Raw genomic sequence first — 26819 nt, 5'->3', positions numbered from 1 at the left:
GAGAATGATTGATGTGACAGTGTAGAGGGAGCCTTACCCTGTATCTAACCCTGTGCTGTACCTGTCCTGAGAGTGTTTGATGTGACAGTGAAGAGGGCACTTTAACCTGTATCTATCCCTGTGCTGTACCTGTCCTGGGAGTGTTTGATGGGACAGTGAAGAGGGCGCTTTACCCTCTATCTATCCCTGTGCAGTACTTGTCCTGGGAGTGGTTGGTGAAACAGTGTAGAGGGAGCTTTACTCTGTATCTATAATAATAATAACAATCTTTATTAGTGTCACAAGTAGGCTTATATTATCACTGCAATGTAGTTACTGTGAAAATCCCCCAGTCGCCAAATTCCGGCACCTGTTCGTGTACGCAGAGGGAGAATTCAGAATGACCAATTCACCTGACAAACACAAGTCGTTTGGGACTTGTGGGAGGAAACCGGAGCACCCGGAGGAAACCCATGCAGACACAAAGAGAAAGTTAGGACTCCGCAGACAGTGACCCAAGCTGGGGATTCTACCGGGGTCCCTGAAGCTGTGAGGCAGCAGTGCTAAGCACTGTGCTACCATGTCGTCCCACACCCCTGAGAGTGTTTTATCAGACAGTGTGGAGGGAGCTTTTTTCTGTATCTAAGCCCGTGCAGCACCTGGGAGTGTTTGATGGGACTGTGTAGAGGGAGCTTTCCTCTGTATCTAACCCTGTGCGGTACCTGCCCTAGGGGTGTTTGAGGGGAAGTGCAGAGGGAGCTTTGCTTTGTATCTAACCCCGTGCTGTGCCTGTCCTGGGAATGTTTGATGGGGACAGTGTAGAGGAAGCTTTACTCTGTATCTAACCCCGTGCTGTACCTCTCCTGGGAGTGTTTGATGGGGACAGTGTGGAGGGAGCTTTACTCTGTATCTAACCCCGTGCCGTCCCTGTCCTGGGAGTGTTTGATGGGGACAATGTAGAGGGAGATTCTCTCTCTAACTCATTCTGATAGATGCTGGCATCATTCTCACCTGCTCCTCTGGTGCATTAATGATGATGAGGTGTGAGTTTGAGGATTCACATTCTTGTTTTGCATCGTTCCAGTTTCTCTCATCCGTTGAGATGTTGTAGCATTTCTTGTTATGAACTTTCCAGCCACGCGGACAGCGAGATTCTGAAAATTAATTAAGTATTGAATCAGTGAGATACATTGGATCATGAGGAGTCCATTCAGCCCCTTTTTACCCTGTTAAACAGGAACAGGAGGAGGTCCATTCAGCCCCTCTCCAGGCTGTTACACAGGAACAAGAGGAGATCCACTCTGCCTGCTTCAATCTTTTTAGACATCTCTATTTGATCAGTCTCCATCTTAACTCCCAGCCTCAGTTCCGCCATCCTAGAATGCCAACAATAATCTCTCAATCGGAGTTTTGAGTTTCCAATTGACCTTCAGTCTCCAGAGTTGTTTTTGGTGGGGGGCAGGTCCCAGTTTCCGCTCCACTTTGTGTGAAGACGTCTTTCTTGATGTCACCCGTAAATGTCCTGTCTCGAATTTTAAACTTTTCCCCCCTCATTCTAGATCCCCCCCCCACCCCCCACCCCCCTCCCTCCCAGCCACTACCTCAGTTTTGGAGACTGAATAAACTAACCCTCCAAGTTCATCCTGTCTTGGGTTTCTGGTGGGATGATTGCCAGAAAATTGGAACTCGCGAAAAACGGTGGCATTGTCTTTACGACGGTTGGAATCAAAAACACGTTTAGCGGATGAGGATGTGCTGAGAGGACTTATGTAAGGTGGCTCTCCACCTAGGAAATCGAATTTGGGCAATTTTACCTGAAATTATCCCACCAGATCCAGACAAATCGCCCCCTCATCAACCTCTTCAACCCACAAAAGAAGGTACAGGCCAACAATCGAAATGTCAAGCAGCAGCTGCACCAGAGGCTGCAAGGTGACCACGAGAGGCATCAGGACCCTGGAGAAGCCAACGGGCGAGAAACAGACCCACGAGGCAAGGAACCCCCCGAAACAGAGGGGCCAATGAACCGTGCAAGGAATACCCCTCACTGGGCGACGGCTGGGGGTAATTCCCCACCCGAGAGCTGAAGGAGCTCAAGGATGGTCAAGATGCCGGTCACGGAAGCACTGGCCACCAGGCAGGTGGCCCTCGTCAAAACGGACAGGTGAATAGAGGCTCAGGGAAACACGATCAGAGAACTGGAAAAGGCCTCCATGGACCAAAGGTCATCACCCTAGAGGCTGACATAACGAGGGTAGCCTGAAGGAGAAGTTGGAGTGAAGGGGGTGTCCAGCGATGAGACCTCTTAATACTGATTGGCTCGGATGCCACTGGAGTAGTTCTACATAAGTTAGTTTATTAGAGATTAATATTAATCATAGAAAGTATACCCAGTAATCATGATTGACCATTAAAACTGTATTTTATGACATAGCAGTGATAATCATGTAAACTCCAGCTACAAGCAGTAGACACAATGCATGATGGGATTTAGGCTAGCTAACTTGCCCATGTTTTTGAGACACACAAAATGTGTGGTCAGCAGATTACATCATGGACTTAGTAAACAAGTTTTATCAGTGGCCCCAATAGCCTCTGAAACAATCCATGGAGTAAAAAGGAAGCCAGTTCTGGCATCCTGCCATCTAGATGGACAATGAGGGGACAGGATCTGGCTGTGATTTCAGGATGGGAATGTCCTGGAAAAACAACTTAATATGGATACCTGGGGCGCGATTCTCCGACTCCCCGCCGGGTCAGAGAATCGCCGGGGGGCGGTGTGAATCCCGCCCCCGCCAGCCGCCAAATTCTCCGGCACCGGGGCGGGGGCGGGAATCGCGCCGCCCCCCGATGATTCTCTGGCCGGTTTTATCCTGGTCCCGCCGCCGTGAATTGAACCAGGTCCCTTACCGGCGGGACCTGCGGCGCGGGCGGGCTCCGGGCGGGGCGATCTGGCCCCGGGGGGTGCCCCCACAGTGGCCTGGCCCACGATCATGGGCTACCGATTCACGGGTGAGCCTGTGCCATGGGGGCACTCTTTTCCTCCTCGCGGCCGTCAGCATCGCCATGGCCGACGCGTAGGTGACCCGCCCAGCAGCTGCTGACACTCCCGCGCATGCACGGACACCCGCCGGCCCTCGGAGTCCCTTCGGCCCTGGCTGGCATGGCGCCAAAGGCCTTCCACGCCAGCCGGTGGGGCGCTAACCACTCCGGGGCAGGCCTAGGCACTAAAGGTGCGGGCCGAGCCCTTAAATATGCAGAGGCGTCCGCACCTTTGGGGCGGCCCGACGCCGTAGAGGTTCACGCCACTCCGTCCCACCAGAACCCTTGCCCCGCAGGGTGGGGGAGAATCCCACTCATGATCTTGGTAAACAACAGGTGACAGGATGGGGTTAAATCATGAGCGGATCACAATTTTACTGGACAGTTTGAAAATGACAGCTTCAAGGATTGGATCAAGTCCAACTGGGGTGGGCTATTGATTTTTGGAAAATAGTATAATTGATGTGTTTTTATCAATGTTTAGCAGATCGATCTTGGCATTATCCAGGTCCAACTCTTGTGTATGCAAAACCAAGCTTGGCGCAATAAAGCCGTCTTAACCAGTTTGTGTGTCTGCCCTGTTTATTAAGCTGAGCCATAACAATGAGGGAGGAACCCCACGTAAAGGTTGGCTCAATATTCAGGCCTTGGAAACGTTCCTACATGGGGGAACCAAGAAAACCGGTCGAGTCGTCAAAACCTCAGAATAGTGGGTCTGCCGGAATGGACCGAAGGCAGAAACCCAACGGACTATGTGGCCCAGATGCTGGGAAAGCTGGTGGGAAGGGGCAGCTTCCCCTGCCCGCCAGAGATAGACAGGGCACACAGGTCGCTCTGACCCAACCCAGGACCAGAGAGCAATCGAGGGCGAGAATTGTGAAGATTCATCCGAACCGAGACTGGGGAAGGATCCTGAGATGGGCCAGGCAGACGATTTGTGCGGGACTCTACCACATCTTTTTAAAACTGAAAGCTAAGGCACGGCGAAGCGGGGATGAGAGCGGGGTGCAGAAACAGGGGAGAAAGAGGAAGAGGGCAAAGGGAAAAAACAGTGGGCAGAGGGAAAACTCAGACCAATCGTGGAATGGGGGGGCGGGTCACCACACTGGCGGAAAAGCCAGCATCAGGAGGTATGAGAGAGAAGGGGGGGGACGAGGCCTGTCCCCCACAGGGGAGAGACCGCCTGACAAGTGGGAGGGGGGTAAACATTACAAGAAGGGAGACAAGTGAGGGGATAGAAGTGGAGGGCGAGAGAGGGGGGGCACTTGCAAAAGGGGAGGGGGAAGAGGGGGGAAAACACAAAACCATAGGGAGAACAAAGGAACAAGGGGGGGTAGGGCTCTAGGCTGCCTAACACAGGTGCCGCCCAACGCATCCCATGGAGGTTGGACACGACCCTCCTCACCGACAAGGCTTCCTGCGAGAAAATATCACAGGCCATAGAAGGGCAACAACCAGAACAGGGAGGTCTCACCCTCCACGCCCAGTGAGGCCCTGAAGGTTGTGATCTGGGGTGAGATTATTGCCTATAAAGTACGTCGAGCCAGGGAAGAGGGTGGCTAGACAACAGCTAGTCGGCTCCATACTGGAGGTAGAGCGGTGATACTCCACGGCCCTGACCGTAGAGCGGAAAATAGACTTTGACCTGCTCTCCACGAGGAAAGCGGTGCACCAACTCCATCAGGCATGGGGCCCTGTACGAACACGGAGACCAAGCCAGCCGCCTGCTGGCTCACCAGCTGAGAAGGCAGGCAGCAACGAGGGTTATAGCTCAGGTTAAATACAGCAAAGGCAAACTAATAGCAGAACCGGAAAAGGTCAACAATGCATTTCGAGGCCTTCTACCAGGGGCTGTATATCTCTGAGCCCCCCGAGCGGGACTCGAGGATGAAGCAGTTCCTTGATGGACTGGACATGCCAGTCGTGGGGAGGACAGGGAGCGGGTGCTGGAAGCATTGCGAAAACTGGGAGAAGCCATGCAGAGCATTAACTCCACGCAGAAATGGGAAGGCGCTGGGACCAGGTGGATTCCCGACAGACTTCTCTAAGAAATTTGCGACGGCACTGGCCCTGCACCATGGGAGATGTTCACGAACTCGCTGGCAAGGGCCACCCTACGCTAGCACAAGCCTCAGTTTCGCTGATACCCAAGAAAGAAAACACCTTGCAGAATGCGGGTCCTCCAGACCCATTTCGCTGCTCAATGTAGGTGCAAAGATACTGGACAAAATCCTAGCCAGGCGACAGGAAAACTGCATACCAGATGTGGTGGCAAAAGACCAGATGGGTTAAGGGTTAGACAGCGAACATCGAACATCAGGTGCCTGCTAAATGTGATAATATTTATGATCATCTCCCTGGACACAGAAAAGGCCTTTGACAGAGTCAAGGGCTCGGAGCAGTGTTCACCGCCTGGCTGAAACTCCTGTACAGCGCTCCCATGGCGAGCGTGCGGACAAACATCGCCAGCTCAAAATACGTCCAGCTGCACAGAGGCACAAGGCAGGGATGCCCGCTGAACTCGCTGCTGTTTGCCCCGGCAATCGGGTGACTAGTAATCTCGCTCAGGGCAGCAAAGAACTGGAAGGGGATTGGAGAGGAGACACAGAGCACAGAGTCTCGCTCTGTGCGGATAACCTGCTCCTCCATGTCGCAGACCCCCAAAGCAGCATGGAAGAGATCATGCTGCTCTTGACAGAGTTTGGAGCCTTTTCAGTCTGCCAAATCGCCCATGACTGGATGCACAAGGAGAATGTGACCAGCCTGATGGAGGAAGTTAAAAAGGACCTGCAGAGGTTGGACACACTCCTACTCTCCCTGGCGGGGAGGCTGTAGACGATCAAGATGAACGTCCTGCCCAGGTTCCTCTTCCTGTTCGGATCCACACTGATCCAGATCCCCACCAAGGGCTTTTTCAACACAGTAGAAAACTAATCATGGTGTTTGTGTGTGTGTTTGTGTGTGTGTGTGTGGGGGTGGGGTGAGAACCCAATGACTGTCAACACTAGAGGAACTGACAGAGAAGCTCCAACTGACCAGAGGGAACAAGTTAAAATACATGCAAATTAAAAACTTCCGACTTATGGAAATATAAACATACGCACGGGCGCCGATTAGAATCACCATTGGAACTGCTGGATGTGGACAAATTGGAGGGAAAACAGCGGGGACCTGTATGGGCCACCACGGGGGAAGGCATGCTCCCCACCGGGCGGGACAAGAGAAAAATGAGAGGAAGAGCTTGGGTTTTTAATAAGGTGGGGACTCTGGAGCGAAGCACTGAACAGGATCAACTCCACCTCCACATGTGCAAGGATAAGCCTCATGCAGCTTGCAGTGGTGCACAGAGCACACCTACCCAGAACCCGAATGAGCAGGTTCTTCTCAGAGGTGGAGGACCAATGTGAACAATGTCATAGAATTTACAGTGCAGAAGGAGGCCATTCGGCCCATCGAGTCTGCAGCGGCCCTTGGAAAGAGCACCCCGTTTAAGCCCACACCTCCACCCTATCCCCGTAACCCTGTAACTGAGTAACCCCACCCAACCTTTTTAGACACTAAGGGCAATTTATCATGGCCAATCCACCTAACCTGCACATCTTAGGACTGTGGGAGGAAACCGGAGCACCCGGAGGAAACCCACGCACACACAGGGAGAACGTGCAGACTCCGCACAGTGACCCAAGTCGGGAATCGAACCTGGGACCCTGGAACTGTGAAGAAACTGTGTTAACCACTGTGCTACCATGCTACCCGAACCATTGTGCTACCATGCTGCCCTATCAGGGAGGTCCGGCCAACCACACCCACATGTTCCGGGCCTGCCCCAGACTTGCCGGGTTCTGGACAGCCTTCTTCAAGGTGATGTACAAGGTTGTGGGGATGAGGGTGGATCTGTGCCCGAAAGTGGCAGTCTTCGGGGTATCAGAGCAGCCAAAACTCTTTATGGCGAGTGTTATATTACCTTACATAATATATATATTACTCATTGAACCAGCCGAGTTGATGAAATAAACAATAGTTTTCTTTTAAAGATGTTCCAATTTAATGAGTAATATAAATAATATTTTATGAGTTCTTTGTACTTAATACTTAACGAGGAAAAGAAATAAAATACAATAAATTTAACCAACTAACTATACAATGTAATAATGAAATAACTTATAACTTCCGTCTCTCTAGCTAGTCTATGTCTTGGCTGTTCACTCTCCTGAAGAACACTCTCTCAGAAAGAGCGGGAAAATCTTTCTATCCCATCTGATAGTGAGACATCTAGTGTTGAATTGACTGTACTACATTTACATACATTGATTATGTATATTAATATACAGAGATCACTACTGCGAGGAGGGCCAACGCCCTAGCCTTTGCCTCCTGAATCGGACACCGGAGAACCCTGCTCGGCTGGCGATCGGCAGCACCACCTAAAGCTGCAGACTGGCTGTCCGATCTGTCGGAATTTCTCCAACTAGAGAAAATCAAATTTACCAACCAGGGGACCCGACCGAATGTTTGTAAATACAGACAATTAAATAAGAACAACCGACCACAATGTAACATAACATATGTATCAGTGTGCTCCCCCACTGTGTACAGAACACATGAACTGAAGAACCAGCGAATAAAGTAAACACGGCAGATAGCAATAAGGGGAGTGGGTCTCCGGGAAGTGGGGGAGTTGGGGTTAGGAGGCTAATTCAAATGCTGGGCATTTGTCGATTGTAAATTATAACTGAAATGTACACATTTTGTTATGTTTAATTTTGTTATGTATAAAAAAAAACCTGAATAAAAACATTAAATTGCCCTTAGTATCCAAAAAGATTAGGTGGGTTTACTGGGTTACGGGATAGGGTGGAGGTGTGGGCTTGGGCGAGGTGTTCTTTCCAAGGGCCAGTGCAGACTCGATGGGCCGAATGGCGTCCTTCTGCACTGTAAATTCTATGATTCTATTCTATGATACCAATATCGACCAGCCAAGGAACCATTGGAGATGGGTGAAATTGTGTCAGTTCCTTGGCAAAAGGTGGGGATTGACTTATTCGACCTTGAGGGTAAAGAATATCCGCTAATAGTGGACTACAATTCAAACTATCTTGAAGTGGCACAGTTGTCAAGCTCGTCAGCCAATTGTGTTACAGTGAGGGGATATTTGCACATCATGGCATTCCTCAGGTAGTTATGAGTGACAATGGACCGTGTTTCAATTGTAATGGCAAAGAGGAAAAAGATATGCAAATAGTCAAACAATTATTGAAAAACCCATGGACAGTCAAGATGGTCCATATCTACATTGCTCAGCTATCGAGCATCATCTTTAAGTTGTGGTTTGTCACCACCAGAACTGTTGATGGGTTGAAAGCTATGAACAACTCTGCCATGCCATAGCAAACAGCAAGTGAATGACAAGATGTTGGGCGGGATTCCCCCAAACCTGGCGGGGTGGGGGGGTCCCGGCGTGACGGAATGGCGTGAACCACTCCGGCGTCGGGCTACCCCAAAGGTGCGGAGTCCTCCACACCTTCAGGGGCTACGCCCGCCCCGGAGAGGTTGGCGCCCCGCCAGCTGGCGGGATAGGGGCCTGGCGCCATGCCAACCAGCGCCGAAGGGCCTCTGCCAGCCGCCGCGAGTCGGCGCATGGGCGGGAGCGCCAGCGCATGCTGGTGACATCCACTTGCATGCGCACAGGGATCCACTTCCACATCGGGACCACAACAGCCGATGCGGAAGGAATAGAGTGCCCCCACGGCACAGGCCCGCCCGCGGATCGGTGGGCCCCAACCGCGGGCCAGGCCGCCTCCGGGGCAAGACCCCCTACAATCCCCAAGGAACCCCGGAGCCCGCCTGCGCTGCTAGGTCTCGCCGGTAAGGGACCTACTCTGATTTACGCCAGCGGGACCGGCTACAGGAAGGCGGGACTTCGGCCCATCGCGGGCCGGAGTATTCAGGCGGCCGGGGCTCCCATTGAGTCGCGCCAGACCCCGCCATTCTCCAAGGCGGGAGGCGCGACTCACGCCAGGCCGGTTTTTTTGGGGTGGAGAATTGGGAGGACGGCGGGGTGCGGGATTCGCGCCGATCCCCGGCAATTTCGCCCACCCGGCGAGGGTTCGGAGTATCCAGCCCAAGGAATCAGTTGCAATTTCAAAAGAAGAAACAGAAGAGGTACTATGACAAGTCAACCAGGGCTCTGAAACCTTTCAATCCGAATGATGTAGTGAGAGTGGAGGGTCCTGCTAGCTGGTCAAAATGTGCAACAGTATTACAGAAAATCGGTCTGAGATCGTACACTGTAATTACAGAGCAAGGGCTGTTATGAATTTTAGAAAAATAATTTCTCTCTGTAACGGCTTTGAGAGGCGGATGGGAGAAAACAGTGGGTCAGGACTCCCAGAAAGGGACACACAGTGGGAGGTGCAATGGGGATGGGGTAATGGTTAGCTTGTACGCACCTGATAAGTTTCGAAAGGTATTGCAAAGCGAGTTTGTCTTCTCGATGTTTCGGACCAGGGTCCTGTTTAACTGGTCGGCACGCTGCCGTTCGATGGCTTGATCATTTTGACACGCGTCTAACTTCTGGTTTGATAGCAGAACTGAGGGATGGAGAAAGAGTGAGAAAGAAGAAAGTGAGATATATCAGACTGTAACAGTGAGGCGTGTGGGTACATCAGAGTGTTACAGTGAGGGTTGTGGGATAGAGCAGAGTGTTACAGTGGGATGTGTAGGATACATCAGAGAGTTACAGCGAGGGGCGTGGGATATAACAGAATGTTACAGTGAGCGGTGTGTGACATATCAGAGTGTTTAATGAGGGGTGTGTGAGATAAACCAGCCCCTATTTTTTAGGGGCTGGTTCAGCAAACTGGACGAAATCGCTGGCTTTTAAAGCAGACCAAGGCAGGCCAGCAGCACGGTTCAATTCCCGTACCAGCCTCCCCGAACAGGCGCCGGAATGTGGCGACTAGGGGCTTTTCACAGTAACTTCATTGAAGCCTACTTGTGACAATAAGCGATTTTCATTTCATATATAAGAATGTTACAGTGAGGAGTGTGGGTATATCAGAGAGTTACAGTGAGGGGTGTGGGATATATCAGGGTGTTACAATGAGGGGTGTGGGATATAACAGAGTGTTACAGTGAGGGGTGTGGGGTATATCAGTGTTACAGTGAGGGGTGTGGGATATATCAGTGTGTTACAATGAGGGGTGTGGGATATAACAGAGTGTTACAGTGTGGAGTGTGGGGTATATCAGAGAGTTATAGTGAGGGGTGTGGTACATATCAGTCTGTTACAATGAGGAGTGTGGTAATATATCACAGTGTTACTGTCATATCCCTAAATCATGAAATAAATCATAAAATGTTGAAATCTAACATTACTTTTTTGCATATTCATTAATTGAATCTTGCCAAAAAATGGAGGGTACATGTTATACTATTCAAACTTTTTTTGCAGTATCTTCTGTCAATTTCCAATATCATTTACTCAGCAAAATCGATTCCCTCATCCTGCTCGGTGTTGACCAACCCCTTTTCGCTGCGTTCCCATCAACTTTAAACTAATTCTTTGAATCTTCAATGGCTGACTGATCCAACCTGAACAGTAACTCATCCTTGAAGATGTCCTCATTGGGCTCTGAGATTCTGGACTCTAGTAACTATGTCAACTCATTTCTATATCTGTGGTAACTTGCGAAAACAAATTTGAAAGGTGCCAAATCCCCTCTCTCCTATCTTCTTATCCTCTGCTTGTGTGTGTGTATAACGCTCTGAGAATCTACCCAGGCTTTGAATGTTTGAGTAAACTATAGTTCTAATTCTGCCCTAAAGAGAGTTTGCTGCAAGTCACTTTAACATAACAAACAGATGGTGTTTCAAACCATGCCACATCCAATTTCAAAGGATAAAATACCTCTGCTTACTGACAGAGAGAGGGTAAATAAAGGAGTTCAGTTCTGCCTCCCCTCCCCTGTCTGTCACAGTTAAAGTGGGAGGCTCATTTTCCTACCATGGACTCGCAGTCCAACAGCAATTACTAAAGTGAAGATTAAGACATTGAGGGCGACCAGGCCGAGATGTATCAGAGTTATTGAGCATCTTCCTCCAGCTGTTTCCTGTCCGGTTTTACCTGGAATAGAGAAGTTGAGAATCTTGTGTAATTTGACGGAACAGATAATGTTGAAATCCTGCATCACTTACTGAGCTAAACAGAGACCACGTTTGATTTCCTTTATTAGTTTATGTGATGTGTGTGTCGCTGGCTGAGCCAGCATTTCTTGCCCATCTCTGAGAGTATTTTAAGAGTCAACCACATTGCTGAATCTGGAGTCACGTTGGGCTAGACCAGGTTTCCTTCCCGAAACGACATTACTGTTTTTTTGGGGACAATTGAAAATTATTCATGGTCATCATTGGACTTCTAATTCCAGATTTATTTTTTATTAAACTCAAATTCCACCATCTGCCCTGGCGGGATTCAAACTCAGATCCCCAGAGCAGTACCCCAGGTCTCTGGATTACCATTCCAGTGACAATACCAATATGCCACTGCATCACCACCATCTAACACTCCCAGGACAGGAACAGCACAGGGTTAGGGTCAGAGTCAAGTTCCCTATATAGTGTCACGATCATACACTCCCAGGACAGGTATAGGACAGGGTTAGATAAAGAGTAAAGTTCCCTCTACACTGTCTTCATTGAACACTACCAGAACAGGTACAGTACGGGGTTAGGTACAGAGTAAAGTTTAATCTCCACTGACCCCATCAAACACTCCCAGAACTGGTGCAGCATGAAGTTGGATACAGAGAAAAGCTCCCTCAATAATCTTCCTATCAAACACTTCCAAGACAGGTGCAGCACAGGGTTAGATACAGAGTAAAGCTCCCTCTACATTGTCCCTATCAAACACTCCCAGGGCAGGTACAGCACAGGTTGGTTGCAGAATAAAGCTGCCTCCACACTGTCACCATCAAACAATCCCAGGACAGGTACAGCACGGGTTTAGATACAGAGTAAAGCTTCCTCTGTGGTGATCTACACATATACGTATCTGTATATAACTGTATACAATTGTACAAATGTTTCAAGCTGCTCATTGTTACATGTAGTGACAGTTATGACCTCCTGCCAGTAGGTGGAATCGAATATCCATGTAACCAGATATACATCAGGTGACTGACGAGAAACAGGCAGTTGGTAACAGGACGGACAACAGGACCGTAGTTCTGAAGTAACCTCCACACAATTGTCTGTACATAGGTTTGTTGGTTATGTTATGGGCCAGGGTTTCGAGAACCCCAAAGTGTATCATGGAGTTTACCTGACCCACAACTTTTACTAGATTGTGGTATGGGGAACACACGCCCACTCCACAGGTGTGGTACAGTAGAAATCTAAAAGTATTTTTTAAAGCTAAACAATGTTTATTCTATGAACTCAAGTTAACCTTTTTAAAACATACAGTGAACATCTGAGCAACCATCAATTCAAATACAACCCCCAAAGAGTACAACACTAAGTAATCCTTACTTTCCTTTTAACATCCATAAGACATTAAAAAAATCCTTTACACAGAAACACATCAGGTGTAAATTCACTACTGGGAACAATTATCTCTCTGAATTCAACAAAGATCAAGAGATAATCATTACATGGCAGAGGGAACAACATTACACCTTCTGTGGCTGACTGCAGCTCCAACACTGAAAAAAACCCAAAACAACACAGAGACACACAAGCTTTCCTCAATGTGAAACTAAAAAGCAAAGTCAGACCTAAGCTCCACCCACACTCTGACATCACTGCAGTAACCTTAGCAGACTACCATTTCTTAAAGTGACATTCTCCTGACACCTCCCCAAAGCAAAGAAAATAAACAATCAACTTCAAGATGGTTTCATTTTTCACCTTTTCTCTATCCTTTAAGAAATGGAGACAGTAAGTATACTTTTTCGTTTCAATAAACAACACACACAAATAGGCATAATAATATAGTCTATTTTTGTTCTTCTTCCTCTGACTGAACCTGCTTCTGTTCATCACATTCGTGACAAAGCATCGGCTATCACGTTTTCTCATCCTGCCACATGTACTATTTTTAATTGAAATGGCTGTAACAATAAACTCCAATGAAACAACCTTGCATTGTTATTCCTGAATCGCTCCAAAAACGTCAACGGATAATGATCAGTATATATAACGGTGTCAGACGGATTGCTGGTCACATAAATGTGAAAATGTTGCAAAGCCAGCACCAAACTCAAAGTCTCCTTCTCAATCGTCGAATACTTTTTCTGGTGAGAATTCAATTTCTTTGAGAAATAACCAATAGGCCGCTCCAGCCCTTCGTCGTTGTCTTGTAGAAGCACCGCACCTACGCCCACATCACTCGCATCAACCGCCACTTTGAATTGTTTCGTATAATTTGGGATGGCAAACACAGGAGCAGTGGTTAACACAGCCTTCAGGCCATCAACCGCCTGTTGACACTCCGCTGTCCACTGGAATTTGTTACATTTCTTGAGCAAGTCCGTCAGTGGAGCGACCACACTGCTAGAATTCGGTACAAATCTCCGGTAAAATCCACTCACACCAAGAAATCGCATTATTTTCCGTTGTGTCAAGCGTATCGGAAACATCCCAATAACTTTTGCTTTCACATCCCATGGGACCATTCGACCCTGTCCAATTGTATGGCCAAGGAAAGTGACTTGGGCTTTTCCAAATTCACTTTTGGCTAGGTTTATCAGCAAACCCGCCTCCCGAAGTCGATCGAATAACTCCATCAGATGGTTTAAATGTTCTTTCCATGTCTAGCTGAAAATGACCAGATCATCGATGTATACAGCACAATTGGGTAATCCTGAAACAACGTTGTTAGTTAACCGTTGAAATGTGGCTGGGGCGTTTTTCATGCCAAATGGCATAACTTTGAATTGGTATATACCATCTGGAGTCACAAAAGCTGAAATCCCATTCATCCTTTATAATAAAGGGACCCGGCAGTAATCTTTAAGTAAATCCAGTTTGGAAATAAAAGCTGATTGTCCCACTTTCCCAATGCAATTCTCCAAATGTGGGATAGGATAAGAGTCTATTCTTGTAACTGCATTAACCTTTCTATAGTCCACACACAACCGTTGGGTACCGTCCGGTTTAGGTACCATCACTATGGGTGAGCTCCATTGGCTGCAACCCACTTCAATTATGCCATATTTGAGCATACTCACAATCTCTTTGTTAACCTGTGCCATTTTTAAAGGGTTAAGTCGATATGGTTGTTTGATTGGAACAGCATTTCCCACATCTACATCATGTATAACCATTTTAGTACTTCTCAATTTATCTCTACAAACTTGCCCATGTGACATCAATAACTCTTTCAGGTCAATCCGGTCTTCCTCTGGAAGGTAACTCAACAATTTATCCCAATTTTTAACAACAGCCTCATTTTCCAATTTAATTTGAGGTATGTCAAATTCGCAGTCATCTCGATTTGGTTCGTTACTTCGAGTTAGAATCATTAAAACCTCCTCCTTTTGCTCTCCTTCCCCTTCAAAGTACCTTTTAAGCATATTCACATGCCATACTCGGTGAGTTTTCCTTCTATCCGGCATTCGTACTACATAATTCACCTCACTTAATTCTCTTTCAATCTGATAAAGTCCACAAAACCTTGCTTTTAAAGGTTCGCCTACCATCGGTAACAATACTAAAACTTTATCTCCACTGGCAAAACTACGAACTTTGGATTTCTTGTCCACTATCCGTTTCATCACAGTTTGTGCAATTTCTAAATGCTGTCTAGCCAATTCACCTGCTTTATTTAATCGTTTCCTCAAATTTAACACGTAATCCAATAATGTAATTTCCGATTTCTCACTCACCAATTTTTCCTTGGTCAATTTAAGTGGTCCTCTTATCTCAAGACCAAAAATTAGTTCAAAAGGACTGAATTTGTTTGATTCATTTGGTACATCCTTAATTGCAAACAGTACAAATGGAATTCTTTTATCCCAATCCTCTGGATAATCTTGACAATAAGCCCCCAACATTGTCTTTAATGTCTGATGCTGCCTTTCTAACACTCCCTGCGATTCTGGATGGTATGCAGTTGATTGAAATTGTTTTATTCCTAAGCTATCCATAATTTCTTTGAATAACCTTGAGGTAAAATTGGATCCTTGATCCGATTGTTTTTCTGTGAGTAGTCCATATTTAGTAAAGAATTTAAGTAACTCCTCCACAATCTTTTTAGCTGTAATATTACGTACTGGAATGGCCTCTGGAAATCTAGTAGACACATCCATTATCGTCAAAAGATATTGATTCCCATTTTTCATTTTAGGAAGCGGTCCTGCACAATCAATTAGGGCCCTTGTAAAAGGTTCCTCAAATGCTGGAATGGGTAGTAAGGGTGCTGGTTTTATCACTGCTTGAGGTTTCCCTATCACTTGACATGTGTGACATGATTGACAAAATTTACCTACATCTTTATGTAGTCCTGGCCAATAAAATATTTTTGTATTTTAGCTTGAGTTTTCTTATTCCCAAATGATCTCCCACTGGTACCTCATGTGCACCTCCTTTCTATACCCTACCGGCAATACTACTTGATGAACGTCTGCTCACTTTTCATCCACCTGCATATGTAAAGGTCTCTATTTTAACATCAAGACATCACTTTTATGGTAATAACACACTGGTATACACTCAAATTCCTCTTCCGTATATGCTTTCTGATACATCCTTTTTATTTCTATATCTTTTTGTTGTAACTCCACCAATTTCCCAGAACTAAAAATATCTGCCTCATCCTCCACCTGTCCCTTTTGAACCATATGATCAAAAATCGTTTCTGATAATTGCACTTCAACTTCATCTTCACTCTTTGAGTTCTCCTCTTGTCTTAACCTGTGACTTTGTGACTTTGTTACTGCACAATCCGGAAAAATCCCAGGATATTCTTCATTCAACACTTCAGTTGTCTGATTTTTCACTGGCTTTTGAACCACAGCAGGCATCACTTCCACCTGCGATCCAGCTATATCATTAATCAAGATAATCTGTATTCCTGGATAAGATAGTTTCTCTATTACTCCTACTACCACTTCACCACTCTTCACTAGACTTTCCAACGTTACCTTATATAATGGAACAGTACTCTTCGCACCCTGAATTCCACATATTACCACCTTTCCTGGCAACATTCTTCCCAAACTACATAACTCCTCATCTCTTACCATTAAAGATTGACTAGTTCCCGTATCTCTTAAATTTGTGACTTCTTTACCTGCTCCTCCTGATACACATGAGTAAACTTTACCCATGCAAGTAAATTTTTTAAGGATATCTGACACTTCTTATCAATTACCTCTTAATCAGGCTGTACAATCGTTTGCACCTCCTTTGCTTCAGTTGGGCTTTCCTTTACCACTTTAACAAAGCCCACTGTCTTAACCTGTGTAACCACATCAGCCTTCCCAGTGCTTTTCTTCAACCACCAACACTGTGACTTTACATGGCCTGGTTTATTACAGTGAAATCATTTGAAACTTTTCATTTCTTTTCCAACCTCCTGGATTTTATTCTTTAATCTGAGGTAAACTCTCCTTATTATCTCCAATCAGATCACCTTTGCCTCTACCACTTGAGTATTCCTCATGTCCCCAGTTTCTATCCCTCACATGCTGAAACTGATGTCATAAACCAAGCTTTGATTTATGAACTAATTCATAACCAGCTGCCATTTCTTCTGCTAATCTCACAGTTTCAACCCTCTGCTCTTCCACATGCGTTCTCACTACATCAGGAATTGAATTTTTAAACTCCTCCAAAAGTATAATTCCTCTGAGAGCTTCATATGTTTTGTCTATTTTCAAAGCCCTTATCCACCTATCAAAATTACTCTGTTTGATCCTTTCTAACTCCTTGTATGTTTGACCCAATTCTTTCCTTAAACTTCTAAACCTTTGTCTGTCGGCTTCAGGCACTAGTTCATATGCTCCTAAGATGGTTTTTTTCCCCTCCTCATATGTGCGGTATGCCTCATCCAGTACTGATGCAAACACTTTACTCGCCCTACCTACCAGCTTTGATTGAATCAATAATATCCACATGTCCTGTGGCCATATCATTTGTTTAGTCACCTTCTCAAATGAAACGAAAAAGGCTTCTACCTCCTTCTCGTCAAACCTTGGCAATGCTTGGACTTATTTAAATAGATCCCCACCAAGCCTCCGACATTGTCACTCTTTCTCTTTATCCTCATCATCAAACTGTACATTTCCCTTTAAATCCACCAATTTTAACTGACTGTCATGTTTCATGGCCGTTTGCCGAAGTTCAAACACTCTCGCTCTTTTTCCTCTCTATCTCTTTCATATTCAAGCTCATTTAGTTATTTCTCATGTTCCATTTGTTTAATTTGTAACTGATTTTTTTCCATTTCCAATGAGTCAGACTGTATCTCAGGCAATTTTAAATGCTTAGCCACCGCCATTATTACCTCAACTTTTCGCATTTTGTCAGGTAATGTTAATGGCAATGTTTTTGCCAAATCTAACAGTCTGCTTTTAGTCTCTGTCCGTAAGGTACTGCGTGTGACCGTCTCCACCCCCAAAAACTTCAGAGCCTCTGAAAGAGCCATTGTCCACAACACACTCCCCACTTAAGCTGAAAAACCACACCTGAAAAGCATCCACAATATGCTCAACCCACACTGTCTTTAAGTTCACTAAGCCAATCCAATAGATCAACTTTTATCCCGGACAAGCCCCCAATTTGTTATGGGCCAGGGTTTAGAGAACCCCAATGTTCATGCAGTTCCTCTGACCCAAAACATTTACTAGGTTGTGGTATGGGAAGCACACGGCCCGCTCTACAGGTACGGTACAGCAGAAATCGAAAAGGCTTTTTTGGAGCAAATCAATGTTTAGTCTCTGTACTCAAGTTGACCTTTTCAAAACATACAGTGAACATCTTAGCAACCATCAATTCAAATACAACCCCCAAAGACTACAACATTCTAAGTCATACTTAAACTTTACTTTTAACATCCATAAGACATAAAACAAACTTTATGACAGAAGCACATCAGGTTTAAATTCATGACTGAGAACAGTTATCACTCTGAATTCACCAAATGATCAAGAGATAGTCTTTACATGGCAGAGGGAACAACCTTCTGTGGCTGACTGCAGCTCCAACACTGAAACCAAAAATACACAGACACACCTGTAGTGATCTCTGTATGTGCATGTACATAAGGGATTAATGTGTAATCAGTAGCACCACATGATCACTAGAGGGTTGGACCAACAGGGGTATAAAAGAAACCACATTGGGTATCTCACTCTTCCTTTTGAGTGTACTGTGACCAGGGCAATATCAGATTAGTTCAGATGGTTAGTGGAGTTACGTATAGTTACTGTAGTTAGATCTTGTAAACCTTATCACTAGTATCAATGTTAAAGTAAAAACTCATGCAATTATTGTTATAGTTACTCAATAAACCTTTTGTTACTACTGGACGAGTTTGAGTCTTCTTCATCGAGATTCAGAAGATCCCAGCAGTCACCAAGGTTTGCCGAACACATATTACACTCCGTAGTATATCAAGATAATACAGGAGTTTAATAAAAGAATGCCCAAGAAGCTTTTCTCAAAGTGAAACTACAAAGCAACGCCAGAGCTCAGCTCCACCCACACTCTGACATCACTGCAGTAACATTAGCAGACTACCATTTCTTAAAGCGAAATTCTCATGACAGTTACCTGTCCACGTGTTTAATAATAAATGCTTGTTATAGCTAAACACACATGTTCTATGCATGTCTTCATGATCAGGAGAGCCATAGAACACAACACCCACCACACTGTCCCCATCGAAAATGTCTGGAAAAGGTACAGCACGGGTTAGATAGAGAGTAACGTTCCTTCTACGCTGTCCTCATCAAGCTATCTCTCTCTCCCTCTCTCTCAGTCTCTGTCTCTCTCTTTCTCTGTCTCTCTTTCTCTGTCTCTGTCTCTCTCCATCTCTCTGTCTCTGTTTATCTCTCTCTCACCTCCATTCCTCTCCTGCCTCCTTCTCTCTCACTTCAAACGAACTAACATGACCAAAACCCCCTCCTAACGTTTGTGTCTCTTTGCTCCTTTTCGCAATGACACTTCCCCTGAGATCAGAATGAGAGCCTGTTTGTCCTGACTCCAGGAGCAGCAGCCTCTCTCTCTCTCTCTGTCTCTCTCTGTCCCTCAAATTCTCTCTGCCTCTCACTTTCTCTTGTCTCTCTCTTTCTCTTTTTCTATGTCTCACTCTCTGTCTCTCACACCATCTTTCAAACTTTCTCTCTGTCTCTCACAAGCCATCTTTCAAACTCTCTGTTTCTCGCAAGCCATCTTTCAAATTCTCTCTGTCTCTTTCTCACATCATCTTTCAAACTCTGTGTCTCTCCCTATCTCTGTCTCCCATTCGCTCAGTCCCTCTCTCTCAGTCTCTCTCTCACTCTTTCTTCCTCTCAATCTCTCTCGTTGTCTCTCACTGTCTCTCCCTCTCCCTGTCTGCGTCTCTATTCTACCTGTCTCTCTGTATCTCTCTTTCTCTCTCTGTTTCCACTCTATGTCTCTCTCTCTCTATATATAAAACTCTCTCCCACTCTCTTACTTTCTCTCCCTATCTCCCTGTCTCTGTCTCTCTCTCTCTCTGTCTCTCTCTACCCCACTCCACCTCACTCTCTCTCTGTTTGTCTCGCTCTCTCCTGCTCATCCCTCTCCCTGTCTCCCCCTCTCTCTTTCTCCCTCTATTGAAAGGTTTATCTTACCCGGACTGGGTGTTGTATCTTTGCTGATGTTTCTCATATTGATGCAGCTGCTGTCCTGCTCCCTGGTTTGTGTCTGAGGGTCTCCCTCTCTCCCTCTCTCAATCTGTCTCTCTTCTCTCTTCTCTCTTCCTGTCATGTCTCTTTCTCTCTCTCTCAGGTGTGACTCACTCCTTCCTCTGACTCGATGCCTGCGTGAGAACTTCCTCAAAGCTGTTTGTGCCTCTTTGTTCCTTTTTGCAATGACACTTCCCGTGATATAAAAGTCTGTGGTTGTTCTGACTCCGTGTGCAGCAGTTTCCCAGCAACAATCTCTCACTCCATCTTTCACACTCTCCTCACTCTGTCTATCTCTGGCTCTCTCACACCGTCTTTCACACTCTCCCTCTATCAGACTCTTTATCTCTCTCACACCATCTTTCACACTTTCTCTCTATCTGTCTCTCTATGTCTCCCACACCATCTTTCATACTCACTGGGTAGGATTCTCTGCTTACCAACACCGATATCCTCGACGCTCAGCTCCGGGAGCTTTGTCGTATAAGCCGCAGATCATCAGGCAAAGCTCTGTGTTGGCTCCTGTTGTGTTATGCTTCTATGTAGCATAAGCTGCTTCTTTGATGTATTCTCTGACAAAGGAAGGTTCAGACTTGGAGATTGGTTTAACACATTTATTGAACAGTTAACAATTCTCCTACTTGAGTTCGACTCTCCTGCTAATCTTGCTATAGTAACTCAGTCTAACTAACCAGTCTGCTCTAAGCCATGCGGTGGGTATGATGCTGCTGATTTGCCCCTGCCCTTCTCTCTGAGTGCCGCCTGTGGAAAGAGAAAGAGCATGTGTACCCTGTCCTTTTATATGGGTTGCCCCCTGGCGGTAGCGTCACCTCTGGGTGTCTTGACTGCCCATTGGTCATATCCTATTCTACGTGTTCATCAGCTGTATGTCTGCATGTCATGACATCACCAGTGTTCCCTCTAGTGTCCACTTAGTTGTAGTGTATTTACATTAACCCCTTGTGTATTCACAGTGATGCATATCAGCACAGCCTCCTTACTGAACCATGTGTCGGACCCTCGGCAGCTGTGGGTCCGTCTGGATCCATCCGCCTGGGTTCATGCGAGCCACCGTGACCGGCAAGGAATCCATGAAGTGGAGGGCCGCTGCTACTTCTGCGGTCTAGGCGGGAGCTGGCAGTCTTGTGGTGTGGGGCAGGCAGCTCAACGCATGGGCATGTGGGATCCGTGTGCCTGAGCGGTGTTCCAGCGGACACAATCGGGGGAATCACTCAATCCTCATTCAATAGCCCAAGTAAACGTTTGCAGTCGATATAGACGGTGACTGCGTGGCCGCAGACATACTGGTGGAACCTCCTCGCACCAAACACAACAGCCAGGCCTCCTGCTCGATTTGGGCAGAGTTCCACTTGGCGTCGGCCAGTGTGAGTGACGCGAAAGCTATCAGTCGCTCTGACCCGTCGGGCATCCGATCTGCGTGAAAGGCTCCTATTCCGTAAGGGGGAGTGTCGCACGTCAGGAGAAGTGGTTTCTCTGGGTCGAAATGTGTCGGCAGCTTCTCGGAGGACAACTTCCTTTGTGGGGGGATTTTCACAGTAACTTCATTGCAATGTAAGGCTACTTGTGATATTAAAAATTATTATTATTTTTACCTGTTGGAACGGCTTCTGGTGTGGGGGGGAATTCCATTCCCACTGGGGTCTGTTTCTGACAATCGGTGGAGTGGACTCAGCAGTGTGGCCAAGTAGGGGATGAATTTCCCAGAACAGGTGATAAGTTCTAAAAAGGGATGGAGTTCGGCCGGGCCTTGAGGGATGGGATCTCGCTGGATGGCCGCACTTTGTCTTCCACTGGGTGAAGTCCCTTCCTGTCGACCCGGTGCCCTAAATAAGTGACTTCGGGGACATTAAAAACACACTTCTCCCTGCGGAGGTGGCTCCGGCCTGTTCAAAATGCCATTGGACTTCGGCCAGGTTCTCCAGATTTAATATTTCAGAGGCCCAAGGTGATGAGTACGTCGTCCAGGGACACAGACACCCTGAGTAGGTCCCACAGAATCTTTTCCATCACATATTGAAAATTGCTCCGGCCGATGAAACCCCAAAGGGCAGACGGGTGTATTCGTACAGCCCTCTGTCGGTGTTGACCCACACGTCCACCCTATCCCCAGACCCCAGTAACCCTATCTAACCTTTTGCACACTAAGGGGCAATTTAGCATTTAGCCAATCTACCTAACCTGCACATCTTTGGACTGTGGGAGGAAACCCACTCAGACACGGGGAGAGCGTGCAAACTCCGCACAGACAGTGACCCAGCGGGGAATAGAACCTGGGACCCTGGCGCTGTGAAGCCACAGTGCTATCCAGTTGTGCTACCGTGCTGCCCAAAAAGGCTGCGATGCATTGGCCGGGAATCGAGCCCGGGCCTCCCGCGTGGCAGGCGAGGATTCTACCACTGAACCACCAATGCAAACCACTAAACCACCAATGCAAACCACTGATCCACCAGTGCGAACCACTGGTTAGGTGGCAATGCTCTGAGATTGCCTCCTCAGAAGGTCCTGGGGGTGGAAGTGAGACTTGGAAGCCCAGGTGTTCCCATTGCAATAAGGTGGGACACGTTCAGTCAGCAATTTAAATGTTGCAAGGAAAGCCCAGGAGACTTCTGGGGGGTTCAGAAGAAGGATTCTGAAAAGGGAGCGAAAGTGGGCAATGATTCTGTGGCATTAACTATACTTAGGAGACGCAAGATGAACACTGTTGTGGGAGCAGGTGAAGAGAATGAGGTAGACGAGAGTTATGCCAGTTTTGTGTCCACGGGGATCGTCACCCCCTTTTTTCTTGACAGAAGTAGCCAAACCTGTAACAATTTTAAGAGACACAGGGCTACTCAAAAACTTGTGCTGGAGAAGGATCTGTTTTTTCCTCCAGAAAGCTAAGTGAAAGCTGAGGTATTGGTGAATGGGATGGGTGGAAGTTGTATCCCAGTTCCATTGTATAAAGTGCAGTTGGAATGTGATTTAGTGACAGGTCCAGTCATGGTTGGTTGGTTAGGAAATTCCCAGTGGAAGGAGTAGACTTCATTTTGGGTAATAATTTAGCTGGAGTGAAGGTGGTAGCTCCACCCAAGGTGACAGAGAGTCTGAAGGAAGAACTGCAGTTAGCACCCGAAATGTCGACAGTGGGGCACGAGGGAGCTGGGAAAATCTGTTGGGCAGTTGAGGACTTACAGAAAGAAGGGTTGACAGCTGTTGATCATGTTTAAAGTGATCCTACACTCTCAGGGGGAAGGTCACCTTAAGGATGAAAAGGCAGATAAGGATATTGATTTCAATTTTGGTTCTGATTATAAGGTACTGGTGAGCAGTTGTTACCAGAGTGTTGGTAAGGAGGAAGAGTCAGATGAAAGCTTTGATTTGGACCAATGTTCTGATGATGAAGTAATGGGAAGCAGTTGTTGCAAGAGTGATGGCAGGAGGAAGAGTCAGATGACAATCTTGACTGTGACTATGACGCCGACTATGACACAATCATCATCAGTTGTTCCCAAGTAGACTCGTCACCAATTGAACTTAGACTATTGGCAACAAATTTTTGCAAAGCTTGTAAAGGAGTTAGCAAACCAGAAGAAGTAGGTGAATTGGACTTGCCTAAAAGTAATTTCTTACTGCCTCTTGCAGTAAACCCATCATCATTCCCTTGCTCTGAAGGAAAGTATACCTGATTGCACAGCGTCAGTTAGTCAGGTCGAACGCAGTAAGGACTGTGGCGTGGTACCGAGCAGGCAGCTGGTTAACCCATATCCTATCAAGTGCCTCTTCGAGGGAGCAGATGTAGAGGGCAAGGAAGGTGAAGTTATTGATAATCAAATATTTTGAACAGTTAAGGGGAATGTGGATGGAGAATCCTGGAGTGGTTCTGTGTTCACACAGAGGTGATGGACAACCAAACTGATCCTAGAGTAAGTGATGTCCCAGACTCTGTTTCTGAAAGTGGAGGTGAAGGCGGTGTTTACGCAAACTCTGATGAGGAGGTAAAAGTTGTCACCCCAGGAATTGTGTCTGTCGAGCCAATCAACGCTGAGAGGACCGACCCCTCAGCGGGCCTTGTCGCTGAAAATGGCCATGTGAAGGCCAAGAGAGAATGTAAAGCTGGTGGGGCTCGAAAAATCCACTGGTCAGAAGTGAATCTCTCAGGATTAACAATCCTATTGCTTCTTGGGAGGTAGAGGTTCCTCAAAATTCCATTGGGCACTCATTAGACAATCAGGAAAGCCTGGTGGCAGCACCTGAGGGACAGAAAGAGGCAGGTATGGTGAAGGTACTCACAGAGCATAGTGTTATGGGCCAGGATTTAGACAACTCCAAAGGAGATCACCTGCCCCAAAACGTTTACTAGATTGTGGTATGGGGAGCACAAGGCCCACTCTACAGGTGTGGTGCAGCATAAATCTAAAAGTATTTTTAAAGCAAAACAATGTTTGTTCTATGAACTCAGTTAACCTTTTTAAAACATATAATGAACATCTTAGCAACCAATTCAAATACAACGCCCAAAGAATACAACACTCTAAGTAATCCTTAAACTTTCCTTTGAACAGCCATAAGACAAAAACCCTTTTTACAGAAGCACATCAGGTTTAAATTCTCTACTGAGAGCAGTTATCACTCTGAATTCACCAAATGATAAATAGTATTTAGATGGCAGAGAGATCAAAATTACACCTTCTGTGGCTGGCTGCAGCTCCAACACTAAAAAACAGACACACCCAAACTGTTCTCAAAGCGAAACTAAAAGGCAGAGCCAGAGCTCAGCTCCACCCACACTCTGACGTCACTGCAGCCACTTGAGCAGACAAACGTTTCTTAAAGTGACATCCCCATGACACCTCCTCCCAAGAAAAAAAGAAATGAACCATCAACTTTAAGATGATTTCATTTTTCACCTTTTCCTTTCAGAAATGCACACGGTAAAAACACTTTTTTGTTTCAAAAAACAATACCCGCACACAGGTATAATAAGATAGTCCATTTCAGTTCTTCACATCTGCCAAACCGGCTTCTCGTCATCATATTCCAGACAAAACATCGGCTATCCGGATTTCTTGTCCTGCCACATGTATTATTTTTAAATGAAATGGCTGGAACAAGAAACTCCATCGAACCAGTCTGGCATTGTTGTTCCGGAATCGCTCCAAAAACGTCACTGGATTATGATCAGTATAGATAATTGTGTCAGACGGATTGCTGGTCACATGAATTTGAAAATGTGGCAAAGCCAGCACCAAGCTCAAAATCTCCTTCTCAATCATAGAATACTTCTTCTGCTGAGAATTCAATTTCTTCAAAAAATAACCAATAGGCCGTTCTAGCCCTTCGTCGTCATCTTGTAGAAGCACCGCACCTACGCCCACATCACTCGCATCAACAGCCACTTTGAATGGTTTTGTGTAATTTGGGATGGCTAACACAGGAGCAGTGGTTAGCACAGCCTTCAGGCCATCAAATGCCTGTTGACACTCGGCTGTGCACTGGAATTTGTTACGCTTCTTGAGCAAGTCAGTGGAGCGACCACACTGCTGAAATTCGGTACAAATTTCCGGTAAAATCCAATCATACCAAGAAATCGCATTATTTCCCGTTGTGTCGAAGGTATCGGAAACTCCCCAATAACTTTTGTTTTCACATCCCATGGGACCATTCCACCCTGTCCAATTGTACGGCCAAGAAAAGTGACTTGGGCTTTTCCAAATTCAGTTTTGGCTAGGTTTATCATCAAACCCGCCTCCTGAAGTCGATTGAATAACTCCATCAGTTGCTTCAATTGTTCTGTCCATGTCCAGCTCAAGATTAACAGATCACCGATGTAGACCGCCCAATTGGGTAATCCTGAAACAACTTTGATAGTTAACCGTTGAAATGTGGCTGGGGTGTTTTTCATGCCAAATGGTATAACTTTGAATTGGTATATACCATCTGGAGTCACAAAAGCTGAAATCTGCTTTGCCCTTTCGGATGAAGGTACCTGCCAGTAACCTTTAAGTAAATCCAGTTTGGAAATAAAAGCTGATGGTCCTCACTTTCTCAATGCAATCCTCCAAACGTGGGATAGGATAAGAGTCCGTTCTTGTGTCACGTGAGAGTACCCTTTAAGAAATGGGTGTTTAAGAAATGTACCTTTAAGATATGGAGCTGCTCATGTTACTGGAGTGGATGTCAGAGTGTGGGTGGAGCTGAGCTCCATTTCTGCTTTTTTTAGTTTCAGTTTGAGAAAGCTTGGGTGTGGCTGTGAGCTGCACTGCTGTTGATCTCTGCCATGAAGGACTATCTCTCAATCATTTGGTGAAATCGGAATTGTAAAAAAGTCTCAGTATTGAATATAACTCTAATGTGCTCCTGTTTGAAAGATTTGTTAAGTTTTGTTAAAAGGACAGCATTCAGGTTATTTAGTGTGGTATTCTTTGGGGGTTGTATTTGATTTACTGGTTGCTAAGATGTTCACTGTTTGTTTAGAAAGGTTAACTTGAGTTCATAGAAGAAACATTCTTTTGTTTTAAAAACCACTGGTCCATTTTCTGCTGTACAATACCTGTAGAGTGAGCCGTGTGCTCCCAATACCACAATCTATTAAAAGTTGTGGGTCAGGTGAACTACATGAAACACTTTGGGATTCTCTAAACCCTGACCCATAACACTTGTAAATGCATTAACCTTTCTATATTCCACACACAACCATTGGGTACTGTCTGGTTTTGGTACCATCACTATGAGTGAGCTCCATTGGCTGCAACCCATTTCAATTATGCCATTTTTAAGCATACTTTCAATCTCTTTGTTAACCTGTGCTAATTTTAAAGGGTTAAGTCTGTCTGGATGTTGTTAAATTGGAACAGCATTTCCCACATCTACATCATGTATTACCGTACCAGCCTCCCGAACAGGCGCCGGAATGTGGCGACGAGG

General features: G+C 46.1%; 1 protein-coding gene and 1 non-coding gene across 2 annotated transcripts in view; both read right to left on the bottom strand.

The window, feature by feature from the left end:
* LOC140392372 (CD209 antigen-like protein C) overlaps nt 1–19945 on the bottom strand; it is a 45827-nt gene extending 25882 nt beyond the window's left edge. The window contains exons 1-4 of the mRNA XM_072477669.1: nt 19842–19945; nt 11027–11146; nt 9471–9611; nt 991–1133 (exon numbers count right to left, since the gene is read on the bottom strand). Coding sequence (XP_072333770.1) covers nt 991–1133; nt 9471–9611; nt 11027–11146; nt 19842–19878 — 441 coding nt within the window. The 5' untranslated portion in view covers nt 19879–19945. The remainder of the gene's footprint in view (nt 1–990; nt 1134–9470; nt 9612–11026; nt 11147–19841) is intronic.
* A 2311-nt stretch (nt 19946–22256) lies between these two features.
* Nucleotides 22257–22327, bottom strand: trnag-gcc (transfer RNA glycine (anticodon GCC)). The gene has a single exon. It is a non-coding gene; the product is annotated as a tRNA-Gly (tRNA).
* Nucleotides 22328–26819: the final 4492 nt, after the last annotated feature.

This window comes from Scyliorhinus torazame, chromosome 16, assembly GCF_047496885.1.
Source record: "Scyliorhinus torazame isolate Kashiwa2021f chromosome 16, sScyTor2.1, whole genome shotgun sequence".
Taxonomy (NCBI): domain Eukaryota; kingdom Metazoa; phylum Chordata; class Chondrichthyes; order Carcharhiniformes; family Scyliorhinidae; genus Scyliorhinus; species Scyliorhinus torazame.
Note: the sequence above shows the minus strand (reverse complement) of the source record. Positions and strands in the feature narration are given on the sequence as shown.